General features: G+C 45.1%; 2 protein-coding genes across 2 annotated transcripts; both read right to left on the bottom strand.

The window, feature by feature from the left end:
* Positions 1–9564: 9564 nt before the first annotated feature.
* On the bottom strand, positions 9565–10763 carry LOC148861529 (uncharacterized). Its single transcript, XM_088985053.1, has 2 exons — positions 10423–10763; positions 9565–10069 (listed from the first exon to the last, which is right to left on the bottom strand). The coding sequence occupies exons 1-2, from the start codon at positions 10761–10763 to the stop codon at positions 9565–9567; spliced, it is 846 nt and encodes a 281-aa protein (XP_088841179.1).
* A 729-nt stretch (positions 10764–11492) lies between these two features.
* On the bottom strand, positions 11493–11936 carry LOC148861528 (uncharacterized). Its single transcript, XM_088985052.1, has one exon. The coding sequence runs from the start codon at positions 11934–11936 to the stop codon at positions 11493–11495; it is 444 nt and encodes a 147-aa protein (XP_088841178.1).
* Between the last annotated feature and the right edge of the window lie 4335 nt (positions 11937–16271).

The following is a 16271-nucleotide window of genomic DNA, read 5'->3' as shown; positions in this document are numbered from 1 at the left end:
GTAAATTGTCTTAATTAAATGTATGGGCATACAAATGGCGCACCTGCTCTACTGAAGTTCTGCTCAAAAGTCATGACCTACTAAATAGAAAGTCATTCTTGAAAAGGAAGTAACAGCTCTTACCTTAAAGGGCACAATCTGATAATTGGGTATGGACTGGCCACACTAACTCTGGCATAGTGAATTTCAAAGGATTTAAATGGTCGATGACATAAAAACTGATCCAAAATTATCCTCAAAGTCTCCTAGGCAAAAGTGTTTCAAACTCAAATTCATCCCAAGGGCAAAGGACCATAAGCGTTGGTGTCATTCTCATCCATATAGTTAAAAAACTTAACATGAATGACAGAGGTGAGAGCCTAAGACAAAGCTAAATCAGCAATCAAAGCACAGAGAACAGAGAAAAGAGGGGAAACAACAGATTTTATTAAATTAGAAAGACAGGAGATCCGGATAGACCTTTTAAACTAGAACAACTAACTAAAATATTTTATTAAATCTGATAGTAAAATCCAGGATTGGCATTTGGAAAACATCAAAGGACTTTAAAAGCAAATTCAATTATTCCTAACTTGAAATAAACAAAGCTAGATTTGAACTCAAATGGTCACAAGTTAGAGCCCGAAGTACTTTCTTTAATTTTTTGGATTTATTATTATAATTTTGACTCTTTATGTGATTTCAATTTTTTTTTCTTTTTTAATGGGAATTTTGATTTTTAATTTTTTCTGTTTTTTTTTCTTTCTTTTTTACCCCTTTTTCTCTTTTATTTTCTATTTCACTTTTTTGGAATTTTTTTATTTGTTTTTTTTATTTTCTTTTATGTATATTTGATTTGTTTTTCTCTTTCACCTTATTATTCCTTTTGTTGTTTTTTGTTTTTACCTTTTTGTTTTAATTATTTTTTTATTTTATTATATATTTTATTTTTTTAATATTTGGTTTTACTTTTTTTGGACTCTTGACTTTTTATCTTTTTAACAATTTTTATTTATGTTGTTATTTGATGTGGGCCCCACAAGGGCACGCAGGAAAACAAAGCAAAGGTGGCTGACATCCTAACTGACTAGGCTGACACGTGAAACATGAGGGAGAATTTGACACCTAGACTTAAGGTTCCAACAAGGTTGCCAGCCTTCAAACCTCCACCCATCGAACAAACGGGCTTCTTTGATTGATGGCTGGTTTGTGGGTTGTCAGTACGGTCCAAATGTCCTAGCACCTATTGACCCCCCTCCTAATAGTAAATAGGATGCTAAAATCTAATGCAAATGGTGTGTAGAGTGGGCATAGACAAATAAGGAATTTCAGAAATAAAACAATAAGCAACTATCTACAAATCAGCAAGAAATAAGCAATAATTATTCTAACGAACGAAAAGCAACAAAGAAGCATGCATATATACAAGAAAAGGCTATTAAGCCAAATGGGCCCCATGTAGGCCCCACCTATAGTCCAAGAAGTCCCCGTTGGAGTTGCTAGTCTATGAGCGTCGAAAAACGGCTCACTTGTCACTTGGGCCGGAAATGGAGTCGCCACCCATCAAATATGGAATTGGAGGTGATGGGACCTTCAAGACCAACATCAAAAAACATGTACGATTTAATAGTGACTCCAAATCCCAAGGCAGTGATTCTACCAGGTAAGACGAGGGGAAAGGGATTAGGCACCCATCTCCCGAGTCCAATAGGTGGGGTCCACATAAGTATAACAGCAAGCACAAATAAGCAATTATTCAATTTATAAAAAGCATAATAAGCAAAACAAATGAAAAGCGTAGTATCGAGAAACCTCCTTAAATATATTTTTTGCTTTCTTTGCATCTTTCGTAATTTTATATTTTTTAATATTTTCCTTTTATTTATTTTTCATTTTTTATTATTATATTTTTTAAAGCTTATTTCCCCTTTTGCAAATATATTCTACTTACCAAACTGAAAAACTAGATCTATTAACTAAACCTACGGTTATAGATTTTTATGTTATTACCATTACTTTACTTCAAGTATGCTCTATTTCACCAACCTAATCCATCTTCACTCTTCGAAACTGCAAAAATCGGATATCGGTGTTTGTTCAATTTAAGTATACCCTGTTTTCACCGACCTGATCCCTCTTCACTCTTCTAATCAGCAAAAGATTGAATACCCTCTCCTCTTTTATCTCTGATATGGTATTATAGGAAGACACCCCTATCTCATCCCCCTATCCAGTCCCAATTCAGATAAATAAATAAACAGAGAGGAAAGAAAAAAAAAAAAAAAAAAAAGCAGATAGACTGATTAAGCCACTATCATCATACCATAGTTCCACCATGAAAGAAATTATCATCAAAATAAATCAGTGATAAAAAATAGCAATAAATCAAAAAACGAAAAAAAAAAGCTCATAACTAGAGCCGAAACCTACGGGAGGTGGTTCAACGGAGCCGATTACTAGCTCCGCCGAACCTCACTCCTCCCAACTCGCAATCGATTCAAATATCAAACAAAGACAATGACGAAAAAAAAAAGAACTAAAGGAGAAACTACTGTGGGAGAGAATGACGAGATTTACTATATGTCGGCCTGGAATCAATCGCTGCTGCGGGGGAATCTCAACTCGTTTCGGTGGATTTGCTTTCAGACTGTTACAGAAAACGCTGATTGCGATCGGGAGAACGATGTGAAGACGATGCCTCCGGTGATTCACGTTTAAGCTAAACGTTGATGATACCGCAGGCTCTGCTCCGCCAGCGGTGAGGATGAAGAGGGGGCTAACTGGTGACCAAATGATAGAAAAGCGACGTGGGACGAGGGACGAAGGGGCTAACCGGTGACCAAACGGTAGGGATTTTAGTGGATTCGAGTGGAAATGAAGGGGAGAAAATCGCCGCTGCAAGTCCCCTATTTTCGACTGAGGAGAAGGTGAACAGCAGCTCACCGGCGAGAGAGAAGATAGTGAGGGAGGTGGAGAGCACAGGAGAAGGATCGGAGAATAAGAGGGCGAAAGGAATCGGAGGAAGACGAATCTCTAGTCGCTGCCCCTCTGCTTTGGGTTCGAAGGTTGAAGATGATAAACATTCCTCTCTTCCCCTTTCTCTGCCTTAGGACGAAAATGATGGAGTAGTCGGTCTCTTTTAAATGGCGCCAGGGGGTATTTGTGTGATTCTATTAACAATAAGGGAAAGTTTATAATTTAGGAAAACGTTGGTCAAAACGGGTCTAAGGGAGGTCAAACCGGGATTCGGGATGGATGGCTGAGATTCTGGGTTAGAAATTGAAGGGTCAAGATTGGTCTGTCCCCAAAGAGGGTTTCGATGCATGATGACTAGTAAGATTGGTGGAAACGGAATCTTTTTGGATGAAGATGCAAACGGGGTAATTTTGAATGAAATTACATGAGGTGGGGTTTCTGGACACTCTGTATCGATTGGTGGGGTCACATTGGCTCAACTAGGCCTGGATTTGGCAGATTTTGAAAGGGTTTGATTCGGTCAATCTTGGGGCTCGAAATGGAATCTTTGTGAGATGAAGGGGAAAATAAAGGAAGTTTTGGGTGAAATTTCTTTGGGTGGGGTTTCTAGGTATTCGGATATGATTAGTAAAATCAGATTGAGCCAATTGGGTGCGGATCGAGCAGATTTGTAATCTTGTCAATCTTGAGTCTCAAAATGGAATCTTTGTGTGATCAAGGGTAAATGAAGGTATTTTGGGATGGAATTTCATATGTATGGGTCCTTTGGTATTCTAGAGTGATTGGAAAATTTTGATTGGTTTAGATGTGTTCAAATCAAGTGGATATAGGTTGTGGGTGCAAGAATGGTCGAAATAGAATCTTTGTTTGATGAAAGGGTGAACGAAGGAATTTTGAGTTCAAATTTTATGAGTATGTGTTTTGGGATGTCTTCGGTCTGATGGTTGTGTCTGATCTAATGGTTGATGTGTAAGTGAGAGTCAATCGGGGTCATCGGATAGGTATCGGGTTGGTTTAACGGTGAATCTGAGGGCTTTCGGGGTGAAATTTGATTTTTCTAGGCTTTTGGGTGTTTTAGAGAGGTCGGAAGGGTCTGATCAGGTGTTTGGGGTGAATTGTTGGCTTAGGCTATGGACCAAGCAAAAATCGGGTGCCGACACTAGGTGATTGTTTCAAGCCATACAATGATTTTCTGAGTTTACACACCTTTACCTAGAGGGGGGCACCCCTATTTATACTTGACCTACCTAGAGGTATGTGGAGATGAACACCTGAGATGGGAGTCGTACAGGAGCTGTACGTGGTTCTGGCAGGACCATGTGGTAGCATTGTGGTTGGTTCCGTACGAAGGAGGCAAGGTAACTTGCTGTAGCGGATCTCGTTCCCTACTTTGGCGCTTGTGGGCTGGGCCTCCCAGCCTCAAATGGGCTGGGTTGGGTCACCCCACATCATTTGCCCCCCACTCCCAAGGCCGAGGAGAAGAATTCGGCTTTGGTCGAAGGAAGTAGTAATGGTGAGCGCCATTGGGCCTGACACCCAAGGTGTTCCCTACAATGGCGCCTTTTCCTGCGTCTCTATCTAGTTCATCTTCATGAGTCGGACCGAAGACCAGAGGGAGCCGAAGGGCCCCGGGATCCATGGAGACGGCTCTCCGGTTGAACCGATATGCTCATCTGTAAGAACGGGTCTCTCAGACCGGTGGATTGCTTTGGGTGGACTTCGTTGGTCCGTTTTGAGTGTTGTTCCGTCTTCTGAGGGTGAGCGCTCGAGGATGCGGCATGGCTGGATCGCAGGTGCAAAGGTGCTCCCTATCCATTGGATCTGCGATAATCCAAGCCGTTGCCAGCGCGTTGTCTCATCTTCCAAGGGGGACCGTCACACGATGCATTGTGATTGAACCGTGGAGGCGATGTCTTATCATCCGTTGGATCTCGAGAGATCTGGGCCATTCATTCTTCTTTAAATAGCAGCTTCGAGAGCAGAATTCTTGTCATTTTGCCTCCAAGCATCTTCGTTCTTCGCGTTGTCTCATCTTTGTTATTTTTCCTTCCAACGCCTTTCTAGATAATCAACAATGTCTTTCTCAGATTCTAGACCTGAGTGCTATGAACTTCCAAACATATCGGAAGAGAGCTCTACTCGAACACCTTCACCCCTTCCCCCCCTGAGTCCCTTCGTCTTCGTGCTCCCTCGGCGCGAGGTGGATGTGCTCCGGGCTAGGGTAACCTGTAGGGGAGCCGAACGCATCCGCCGAGGCCATGACCCTTCCTATGAGAGCACTGCCTACGTGACGCTGAGAGAGGCCGAGGGGTCTCCCCAGGCCGAGGAGGAGCAAGACCTGGACCCCGTCCCCGAGAGGAGGGTTGAGAGTGTTGCCAAGGTGGTGGCCGAGACTAACCCTTCTCGTCCAGAGTTAAGAGGCTCTCTAGATTGGGATCAAGTCAAGGCCTTGACTAGACAGTACTTCATTCCCTCATCTTACGGGGTTAGGGTGCCTGAGTCAAACGATCAGTCGTGGACTCCCAAGGAGGGGAGATATGCGTTTATCAGCATTTCCTCCAATTCGGTCTTCAGTTTCCCCTACATCCATTAATCTCTGACCTGCTGAGGATGTATGGGATTACCCTTATCCAGATTGTGCTCAATGCGGTCGGGACCATTGTGGCAATGTTGGTGGCAGCTCAGCTCTAGGGGGAGGAGCTGGCGCCAAAGCTCTTTCAAGGTGGGTATTTTCTATTTCCAACCCCGAAAGTCCAAGTCTGTAGATAACCCCTCTTCTGTACATATCTGGAAGAGTAAGTATTTTTTTCTGTCTTGTCCCAAGGGCTGGTCCTTCAAATCGGGGTGGGGAGAACCCCATTTGTTTGCGGAGAAGTGTGTCCCCTTACTTACTAGAGAGGAGAGTGACGATCTTGCACGGTTGCTCAACTTGGGGAGAGTCCGAGCCCAGCCATTGGTGGAGAAGGAGATGTCATTAGTTTTCGCGGGGCTCAGCCCTGCCCCCTCGGTAGGATGGGCCATGCCATATTTTTCCACGTCTTCCTTGTCTTTCGCTCTTATATAGTGGTACTAACCGTTGCATTGCTTGTAGATGTATCGATGGATGCCCGAAAGACCAGAGTGGAGCGCGCCTGTGCTATGTAGAAGGAGCGAGAGAAGAACGGTGCTCAGACCCCTCAGTGGGCCACTGAGGATGCTCCCGCCTTGAAGGAGAAGGTGCCACCCTCGATGAAGGGGGGTTCAACTCGATAGGTCCCCTCCAAAGGGACGAAGATGCAGGCCCTTACCAAGGGGGCTTCTTCTTTGGCTCCCACTAAGGGGGCCACCGCCCAAAACGTAGCGAAGGGGAAGGGGCCCGCTGAGGAGGCCCACCTGGGGCGTGAGTAGGCTTCGCTAAAGCCGGTCAAAGGGCCAGGAAGGCCTGCTGAGGAGGCCAAGAAGACCAGCCGGGGCAGGAAGAGAATGGCTGAGGGGCCCGTAAAGGGCCAACCATAGAAGAAGACTGCTCGCGGTGCATGTTCTATGGATGACACCTCCGCGAGGCCGTACAACGAGTGAATGGGACCCTTCTCGGCTTCTATGCCTTTGGAAGAGCTTGCCTAGCGGTCCGACCAGATCTTCCGTCCCTAGTGGGAGGTCCGTGAGGGGGACTCCATCTACAACGAGGGGGTTAGCCCGACCTTGGTGAGCGGGGCCTTGTTATCTCAGGATCACTTTCGGATGCTAGGGATGGTCCCTGAGAAGTTGTATAACCAAGGACTGTAGAGCCTAGCCGAGGTGACACTTTGTCCTTCCTCTTTTGTCTCCCTCTCTCTTTCTCCTTTTTTTTTTGTGTTGACTACTTTCTTCCATCGTAGGTCTGCCTTAACTACGTTGGTTTAGGGGACCGGTTGAAGTTGACCCTGGCCAACATAGACAAGCTGGAAGCGGAGAAGGAGAAGCTTCAATAGACGGCTGCCCATGCTGTGGAGAAGCGAAGGGAGATGCAGTGGTCGCCGTGGATGAGCAAAAGTTCCGCAAGGGTGCCGAGGAGAAGTTGAAGAAGACATAGGACCGCTTCACCAAGGAAGAGATGGAGAAGGCTCGGGTTGAGAGCCTTATGTCCGAGGCCGAAGCGAACAAGTGGGCAGCCGAAGCAGAGAAGAGTGCCGAGGAGGCAGCAAAGAGGGTTGTTAAGGCCGAGGAGAAGGCAGTGGGTGTTGACAAGGGGGTCCAAGAAACAGAGAAGTAGACCGACGAGCTGGTCGAGGCTGCTTTCGAGGCTTACTTGGATGGCATCAAGGACACCAAGAAGGCACTTTTAGTGGTGCTTCCGGATTTCAACGTTGAGTATTTATAGGTGATCCCCGACACTTCTGAAGAGGCTACTGACTCCGTGCTCCCTCCAGTTGGTAGCGAACCTTAAGCTGGGCTTCCTCCCTTTTTCTTTTTCTTCTCTTTTTTTTTTGTACATGCACATATATTCGGCCAAAGGGGTCGTGAGACTTTTTGTAAAGCCAAAGGAATACATAAAATGAATGGAGCTCAGTGGGCATTTTTTGACGTCTTCTGTGCTTGTGTTTTTACTGTGTTTCTATTTTTGCATTGCTATTCCTTGTGTTGTTTTTTCTTGTTTTTGTTGCACTTTGTGCTTTTGCTTCATTGTCGAAAGGTCCTTGCCCCTTCAAAGGGTAGTCACAGTGTAGGACTAGTGTAGTTCCCTTCAGTTTGTTTTACTTTGCGCATAAGGAGCATGGCGAAGGGGTGGCCGAGGCAGAGCCGGGGGCTTATCTGGCCTAACACCCTTTTAGGCATTCACTTACGCAAGGCCGAAGAGGCCTGTGATGGGGAGAGGCCGAAGCAGAGCATGGGTCTCGCCTGGCTCTCTTCCCTTTACTTGAACTGAAGTAGATAGCCAAGTAACCTGCCGATGTAGAGTGGGGCCGAGGCTGAGCTGGGACTTGCCTGGCTCCCGTACCCCCACATACTAGCCTTAACGAGGCCGAGGTGGCCTTCCATGTTGAGGGGTGGCCGAGACAGTGTTGTGGCTCGTTTGGCTCAACGGGGCCTAGGCTGAATTGGAGCTCACCTGGCTCCCCGCATCCCCACGCACTTGTCTCGATGAGGTCAAGCGTAGCACTCCGAGGAGGCTAGCTTCTTTTGCTGGTAACACCGAGTGTGAAGGTTCAGGAGGATAGTTGTGGCTGAGACAGGGCGTTGAGGCACGTAGGGCCTCGACCGTCCTGGTCTGTTCTAACTTGTTAGGCTTTTAGCTAAGGTGTTCACTACTTATTCCTATTTCTTAAGTCTTGGCGCCGGTCCAACGAGGGGATATGGTCCTCAAAAGAGGCTATGTGCCCCTGCCAATCGTGAGGCCGAAGAGTTATCAAAACTTAGTAGGTACACACACTGAACGTTGAGGCGAAGAGGAACTTTGCTTCATTTACCCATCGATTACAAAAGATATTACAATCATTGGTTGTACATCCGGAGGTTTTCCAAGTTCTATGTCCTAGGTACAGGTCTTCCATCTAGGTGCTCCAAGTGGAAGGTGTTGGGGTCAAGAACTCGCTTGATTTTGTAAGGGCCTTCCTAGTTGGGGCCCAGCTTCCCTACTCTGGGTTTGGGGACCATGACCTTTCTGAGGACTAGGTCTCCTTGAGAATGCATTTCTTTTACCCTAGAGTTGTAGTAGCGGGCCACACGCTGTTGTTAGGCAGCTACCCTTATCTACGCTTGCTCTCGGGTTTCTTCCAACAGATCTAGATTTGCCCTAAGGGCTTCATCATTTTCGGCTTCATTGTATACTTCTACTCGGAGTGCTAGGTGACCGATTTCTACTGGGATTACTACTTTTGTGTTGTAGGTCAAGCCAAATGGAGTTTCCCCCGTGGTTGTCCGAGGTATAGTTCGGTAAGCCCAGAGTATGCTATTCAGTCCTTCGGCCCATAGGCCTTTTGCCCGGTCCATCCTAGTCTTCAGTCCCTCCAGTATTGTTCTACTGGTGATTTCAGCTAGGCCATTAGTTTGATTGTAGCCTTTTGAGGTGTACTGTTGTCTGATACCGAGGGAGGTGCACCATTCTCAAAACCTAGCGTCATCGAATTACTTCCCGTTGTCAGTTACCAACATGTGGGGTAGGCTAAAGCAGTAGATGATGTTCTTCCAAAAGAAGTTCTAGGTGGCTCGCGTCGTGATGACGACCAAGGGTTCAGCTTCGACCCACTTGGTGAAGTAGTCTTCTGCTATAACGAGGTACTTTCTCCCCCCCCCCCCATGGCTTGAGGAAAGGGGCCGAGGAGGTCCATGCCTCACTTGGTAAAGGGCCACGGGCTGATGAGGGCCGAGAGAGTGGTGGCCGGTTGATGGCACAGGTTGGCGTGCCTCTGGAAGGAATCACACTTTTGCACCAATTTTGTTGGGTCCTTGTGGAGGGTAGGCCAGAAGTAGCCCTATCTTAGAGGTTTTTGAGCTAGGGCACTTCCATCGAGATGATTACCATAGATGCCTTTGTGAATTTCCCGTAGCATATAGTTGCCCTCCTCCGGACGAAGGCATCGGAGGTAAGGCAATGTGAAGAATCTTTGATATAGCTTCCTGCAAGGTGTAGTGGGTTTCCTGTCGCTTGAGTCACTTTGCCTCATTTCTGCCTTCAGGCAACCACCCAATTGATAGAAAGTTGACGATAGGGTCTATCCATGAGGATTCGGCTTCTACAAGGAATACTTGGACTTGCACTATGGAGGGTCGAAGCAGCTTCTCTATGTGCATGACCCGACTAGGAGTTCCGCTTGAGGTACATGCCAATTTGGAGAGGGCATCTGCTCGTACATTCTCAACTCGCGGGACTCGTTGCAGGGAGAAGCATCGGAAGTGGTGGGCTAGGTCTTGAACTTTGGTGAGATACTTGGACATGATTTGTTCCCTAGCCCCGTACTCGCCATTCACCTGTTTCACCACTAGCCGGGAGTCGCTGAAGGCTTCGAGGTATGAGGAGCCGAGGTCCCTAGCCAGCTGTAAACCAACGAGGAGGGCCTCATACTCGGCTTCGTTGTTTGATGCTGGGAAGTCGAACCTTAGCGCATACTCCAAGGCGATATCATCTGGGTTGAGGAGGATGACGCCCGCTCCACTTCTTTTAGCGTTGGAGGAACCATCAAGAAAGAGATTCCATCGGGGCCAAGTCTCGTCGTCTCCTTGGTCTCCTTCGTCCTCTCCCAGGGGCTGGTGAGGGGCTCGGCTCTAGGTACATTCCACTATAAAGTCTATCAAGGCTCGTGCCTTGATCGCGGGTCTCAATTGGTACTAGATGTCAAACTCTGATAGCTCGATGGCCCATTTCGTTAGGCGTCCCAGGTTTCGGGTTTAACGAGGACAACTTTGAGGGGCTGATTTGTTAGGTCCACTATGGTACGGGCCTGGAAATACGGCTGATGGTTCCTAGATGAGACCACGAGGGCAAATGCTAACTTTTCTACTTCAAGGTACCTGGTTTCGGCGTCGTAGAGGACCTTGTTGGCGTAGTAAACTGGCTTTTGCACACCGTCATCCCTGATGAGAACTGAACTGACTACTTCATCCCTGACCAAAAGGTACAAATATAGGGTTTCCCCTTTGACCAATTGGGCAAGGAGGGGAGGCGAGGCGAGGTAGACCTTGAGCTCATCAAAAGCGTGTTGGCATTCCTTCGTCCATTGGAACTCTTTCAACATCTTGATGGCATGGAAGAAGGGTAGACAATGGTCTACTGATTTTGACATGAAACAATTAAGGGTAGCTATCCAGCCGGTAAGTTTTTGGGTCTGCTTCACCATCCGCGAGAGAGCCATGTCTAGGATGGCTTGTATCTTTTATGGATTAGCCTCAATGCCTCTCTGAGTGGCGACGAAGCCTAGGAACTTGCCCGTGGTAATGTCGAAGGCACACTTGCTGGGGTTGAGCTTCATATTATACTTTCACAAGGTGTTGAAGGTCTCATCTAGGTTTGAGACGTGGGCCTTGGCATTCAGGCCCTTCCATATCGTCCACGTAGGCTTCGACGTTCTTCCCCATCTAGTTTTTGAACACTTTGTTGATAAGGCGCTGATAAGTGGCTTTAGCATTCTTGAGGCCGAAAGGCATCACACGATAGCAGTACGTGCCATGCTCTGTGATGAATGAAGTCTTCTCTTCATCATCTGAATGCATCTTTTTTTTTATTGTATTCGAAGAAGGCGTCCATGAATATGAGTAGCTCATACCCTACAGTGGCATCGACGAGGCGGTCTATCATTGGCAAAGGAAAACTGTGTAATGACCAAATAGTCAATTCTAGGCATATCAGTGGTGGACCAAGCAAAGACGTTAGCATTAAGTTTGAGGAAACTTACCATTTTGGACAGGCCTTTGGGTGGAAGGTTGGACCCAACGCGGACGATCTTATCGGGCTCATCTTTGTCTAGGGAAACCGAGACGAGGTCCTCAGTTGGTTGGCCTCGGCTCGCTGGCTCCTCTCTGAGGTCAAGGCTCTCAAGTGGTAGGGTCTCTTTTCTCTTGTCCGTCAGTGCTACCACATAACATTAGCGGGTGACATGTTGATCCCTACGAACAACTTCGATGCCGTGCTCGGTGGAGAACTTCAGAGAAAGGTGATAGGAGGGGATGGCTGCCCGAAGTGCATGGATGGTCATTTGTCCCATGATAGCATTGTAGGGTGAGTCAATCTTCACGACCAGGAATTCTATCATCCTCGTCACCTGTTGGGGCTCCGTCCCTTTTGTGACTGGTAGGGAGATCTTGCCCTCTAGCTTGATGATGCTGTTGGAGAAATCGACAAGTGGGGCATCTACTGGATGAAGGCGCTTTGGAGCTATCTTCATCTTCTCAAAGGCTTCGTAGAAGAGGATGTCGACGGAAGACCCACTATCTACAAGGATCCTCTTGACTATGGAGTTTGAAATGATTGCTGAAACCACCAATGCATCATCATGGGGAATTGCTACCCCCTTCAGGTCCACGTCCATGATGGAGAGGGCTTCTCATTTCAACTTCTTGGGGGCCGACTCTTGGATGTTCAATTACCTGGCGTAGGCTTTGCGAGTCGAAGCCAAGGCTCCACCCGAGGTCGTGCCTCCCACTATGACATCAATGATGCCTATTGCTTGTTGGTGTTGTTGTTGCTACTAAGGGGATGAGGTGCCAGCCTTGCCCACGACGTACTGCTTGAGGTGCCCCCAACGAATGAGGGACTCTCTCGTTCTTGAGATCGTAACAATCCTCAGTGTTGTGGCTTGTGCCTCGGTGAAACTTGTAGTACTTCTAAGGATTCGCCCGACGAGGGTTCTTCTTCAACTTCTCAGGCCACTTCATAAATTTTTCCTGCCCGATCTGCATCAGAATCTATGTGCGGGTGGAGTTTAGTGGCATGTATTGGTTGTAAGCCAAGGCCGAGGCCGAAGGCTTTCTATTGTTGTTATGGTTCTGGTCTCCGTTCTTCCTCTTCTTCTTGGGGGATCCATCCCAGTGCTCCGTGCCCCTCTCCTGGGCGTCCGTGGTCGAAGCCTCCTCAATTGCAACGTATTTCTAGGCCTTTTCCAAGAACTCCAATTTCATCTTCGGCTGGCTCTTGGCCACAAAAAATTTGAGGGCTGAGTCGGGTAGGAGTCTGTTGATGGTGGACGCCAGAGTGCTCAGAGTCGAGGCTGCGCGCCTCGCACCTAGCACGACAGTGTCGATCCTCAACTTGGGAGTGAACGTTTGGGCGGTCTCGGCTCCCGCCTTCATCCCTTGGGTCGGCCCTCCAGCATCGGTGATGCTGTTTGGAGGGTTGGTGGCTGTCATCCGACTATCCTAGTTCTTCCTCTCTTCTGCTAGGAGGTCTAGAGTTCCCCCCTCTCTAGATGAGGGGTCTGGAATTATCATCCCTTCGGCTGGGAGGCATGAAAGTGATGGAGTGTGGGTTGGTCGGGTGACTGCTCCCAAATTCTGAGGACTTGGCCCGTTGTGCATGGCCGGCGCAGGGGGCCGATTGGGTGGTGGACCCATGCTGGCCTGGTTGCGTTGACTCCCCAACGGGGCAATCACATTGGGGGCGACCTCCTGCTTGGGGGGGGGGGGGTTCTGCTCAACTCGTTGTGTCAAATATTCCAGGTGGTCAATTATGGCCTAGATCTGTTCATTGGTTACGTGGTTTTGGGTATTTCTCGTTCTTCATATCATATTGAATTGTGGGTGCTCAGTGACTAGTTAATTTGCTTTCGGTTCCCACAGATGGCGCCAACTGTTGCTTCTCGTAATGGTCGAGGACAACAAGGTAATTTGGTCCCTAAGCTTTGAAGGTAGGTCAAAGGTTTTGAGGTCTTGGATGGGATGTTGCCGAGGTCGAGGTGTGTAATCCGAGGCAGGGTAGTCTCCAAGTACAGTAGGAGCCGGAGGTAGATATCCAATATCTACTAGAAGATAGGAGCTCGTTAGAGGACCCTAGGTAAGAACCCGAGGCAGAGTCTCCGACAGTCAAGTTAGTACAGGGTATGAGGAGAGAGAGAGAGAGAGGATCCTAGTGGCTAGCTCTAGGCTAGAGCAATTAAGGTAATAGTTATTTGATGTAGATTGTAACCCCTTTACCTGGAGGGGGGCACCCCTATTTATACTTGACCTGCCTGGAGGTAGGTGCAGATGAACGCCTGAGATGGGAGCCATACGGGGGCTGTTAGCGGTTTTGGCAAGACCATGTGGTAGCGCTGTGGTTGGTTCCGTACGAAGGTGACAGGGTAACCCCTGCTGTAGCGGATCCCATTCCCTACTCTGGTGTTCGTGGGTTGGGCCTCCCATCCTCAAATGGGCTTGGTTGGGTCACCCCACATCAAAAAGGTTTTATGAGACTTGAAACATTGACCTTTTCTCAACCTCTCCCATATTTTAAATGCAACTTAATATTCTTAAAAAAAAGTAAATATATATCATTAAAACCAAGATTATTACTAATAAGTACGAGCAGAAAAATAATACTTAAATATTTTATTGTTGGTATTTTGTCTTTTTTTTGTGATTCAAATTAATGTTATCTGCTTTTTATTTTGTTTACTTTTGGATGGGCTTGAGTCTCATATGGACTAGAAAGAGCATTCGTCTTGGATTTATCTTATACATTGTGCTTTTGAATTGTTTTTGAGGCATCTGGAAAGAGTGCACCCGCAGACCAGCGCATGTACGCACACACCGGGCTGGGCTGGGCTAATACACGCGTGCACCTGCTCGCTGTGTCGTGTCATGTCGTGTTGTGTTGTGTCATGCTTGTAGATCTAGGGTCCTTGCTCTACCTTTATTTATTTTCTTTTAAGGCTTTAACGTTTTAATTAAAAGTTCTTGTAGCCGCCATACTCTCCTAATCATGGGAGAACTCCCAACGTTAGTGGGAAACGTTGCTATATTGGCATTAACCCTACTCAATGGCCAAGTTTTCTGTGATTTTAAGCATATCGAAAATTACTTTATTCATGCTCTTTCTCTCTCCCACTACTATTTTCTCTTTCTATTGGACGTATTGGGCATACGTAATATACTGGTTTGCTGCTTTGGATTGTGAGTGCACACAATGCCAAGACTGAGAGCTGTTGTATCTTAGAGGCCAACCACCATAAATCTTCTGCACCAACAGGAATACTCGGAGAGGTGGGGAAATCGAGTTTAAGGAGAGCGGACAGTTGCTGCGACTCAACATTTTCATTTGTTCTTTATCAGGTCATTATTTTATTTTTATGTAGTTCGGATTTAGTTGTTTGGATTCTGGTTTCATCTTCGTTACAACCATATTACTTTATATTTTTTCAATAATCTTAAAACTGTCTTAATGGCTATGATGAATCCCCACCTTGATTCGTAAAAGTTTGAACCTTTTGATGGAAATAACTATCATAGGTGGTCTAAGAAAATCACGATTTTCCTTGAGAATCATAATCTAGCCTATATATTGTCCGAATTTGTTGAATCGAATCAAGAACATGAACTTGCAAGGACTGTTGTAAATCAAATATTCAAGAAGGATGATATTTATATTAGAGGTCAGATTTTGAATTCGTTGTCTTACTCTCTATTTGATATTTATAGTACCTATAAAACCTCAAGGGAAATCTGGTGTACTTTGAAAAGAAATACACCACTCAGGATTCACTAATAAAGAAGGACCTCATTTGGTTGTTGATCAAGTCAATGATTGTTTTTTTTTATATATAAAGTGGTTTAAGTTAAAAGATGCTTAAAAAATGTGTCCAAATAACAAACTAGTAAATCTAACTCTATGGTTCAACCACATATTGAAAACATAGATAGAAACTATAGGTTGCGTTTAGAAACGATGCAAATAAGTGTAAATGCAAATATGTAGAGTGGAAAACGGTTCATATAAATTGCAAAATTGGGTTAGTTTCGCACTGACAAATTTACCTTCCTACCAAATAGACTTTTAGCTGTAATGGATGCAAACATGAATTCCAATAAAACATATGTTTTTTTTTTTTTTTTTTTATCAAAAGCCCGCTTGAATGCAAATTTATTTATTTTTTTATTGATGTACTTTTACATCTTATTATCAATGTAAATATGCATTGGTTTGTCATTTGTCAATGCATAAATTTTAGGGGTGAGCAAATTGTTTATTCGATTAAAAACTGAACCGAATAAACCGAAATTTTTAAAACCAATTTTTTAAATGAAAAACCAAAACCGAAACCAAAACCAAAATAATCGAAACCAAATTTTTTTGTTATGTTTTCGGTTAAAACTAAATTTCAACACTATATATATTTTAATATATATTATAAAAATATATTATACAATGTATATAATAAATTATATATTTTAATACATAATATAATATATTTTATACATATTATATATATTATATGTTAATATATATATTATAGATAATAAAGTTTGACTAATTCAGGTTTTTCGGTTAACCGAATTTCTAAAGCTGAAAACTGAAATCGGAACTGAAATTTTATAAATTTGAAAAACCAAAACCGAAATTTTCGATTCAATTTTTCGGTTTTAACTAAATAATGCTCATCCCTAATAAATTTAATGTTACCAAACACAGGCAAAAATGAACCGGAGTGCAAATTTACCCTAAACCAGAATTTACAGTCCATTTGCATTTGTTTCCAATGCAAAAATAAGAACATTTGGATCCTAATAAATGTAACACCATGGTTTGATCACTTTTCTTTGTTTTATGAATTCTAATAAAAACATTAAAATATTATTATTATCATCATCACTTCAAACTGCCACGTACGCGCATACACTAAGATTTAAAAGACTATTATACACCGTCCACACAAGCCGACTCCAACTGAGGC

Source organism: Nelumbo lutea, chromosome 4, assembly GCF_056320005.1.
Source record: "Nelumbo lutea isolate HS-2025 chromosome 4, American lotus-T2T, whole genome shotgun sequence".
NCBI lineage: Eukaryota > Viridiplantae > Streptophyta > Magnoliopsida > Proteales > Nelumbonaceae > Nelumbo > Nelumbo lutea.
Note: the sequence above shows the minus strand (reverse complement) of the source record. Positions and strands in the feature narration are given on the sequence as shown.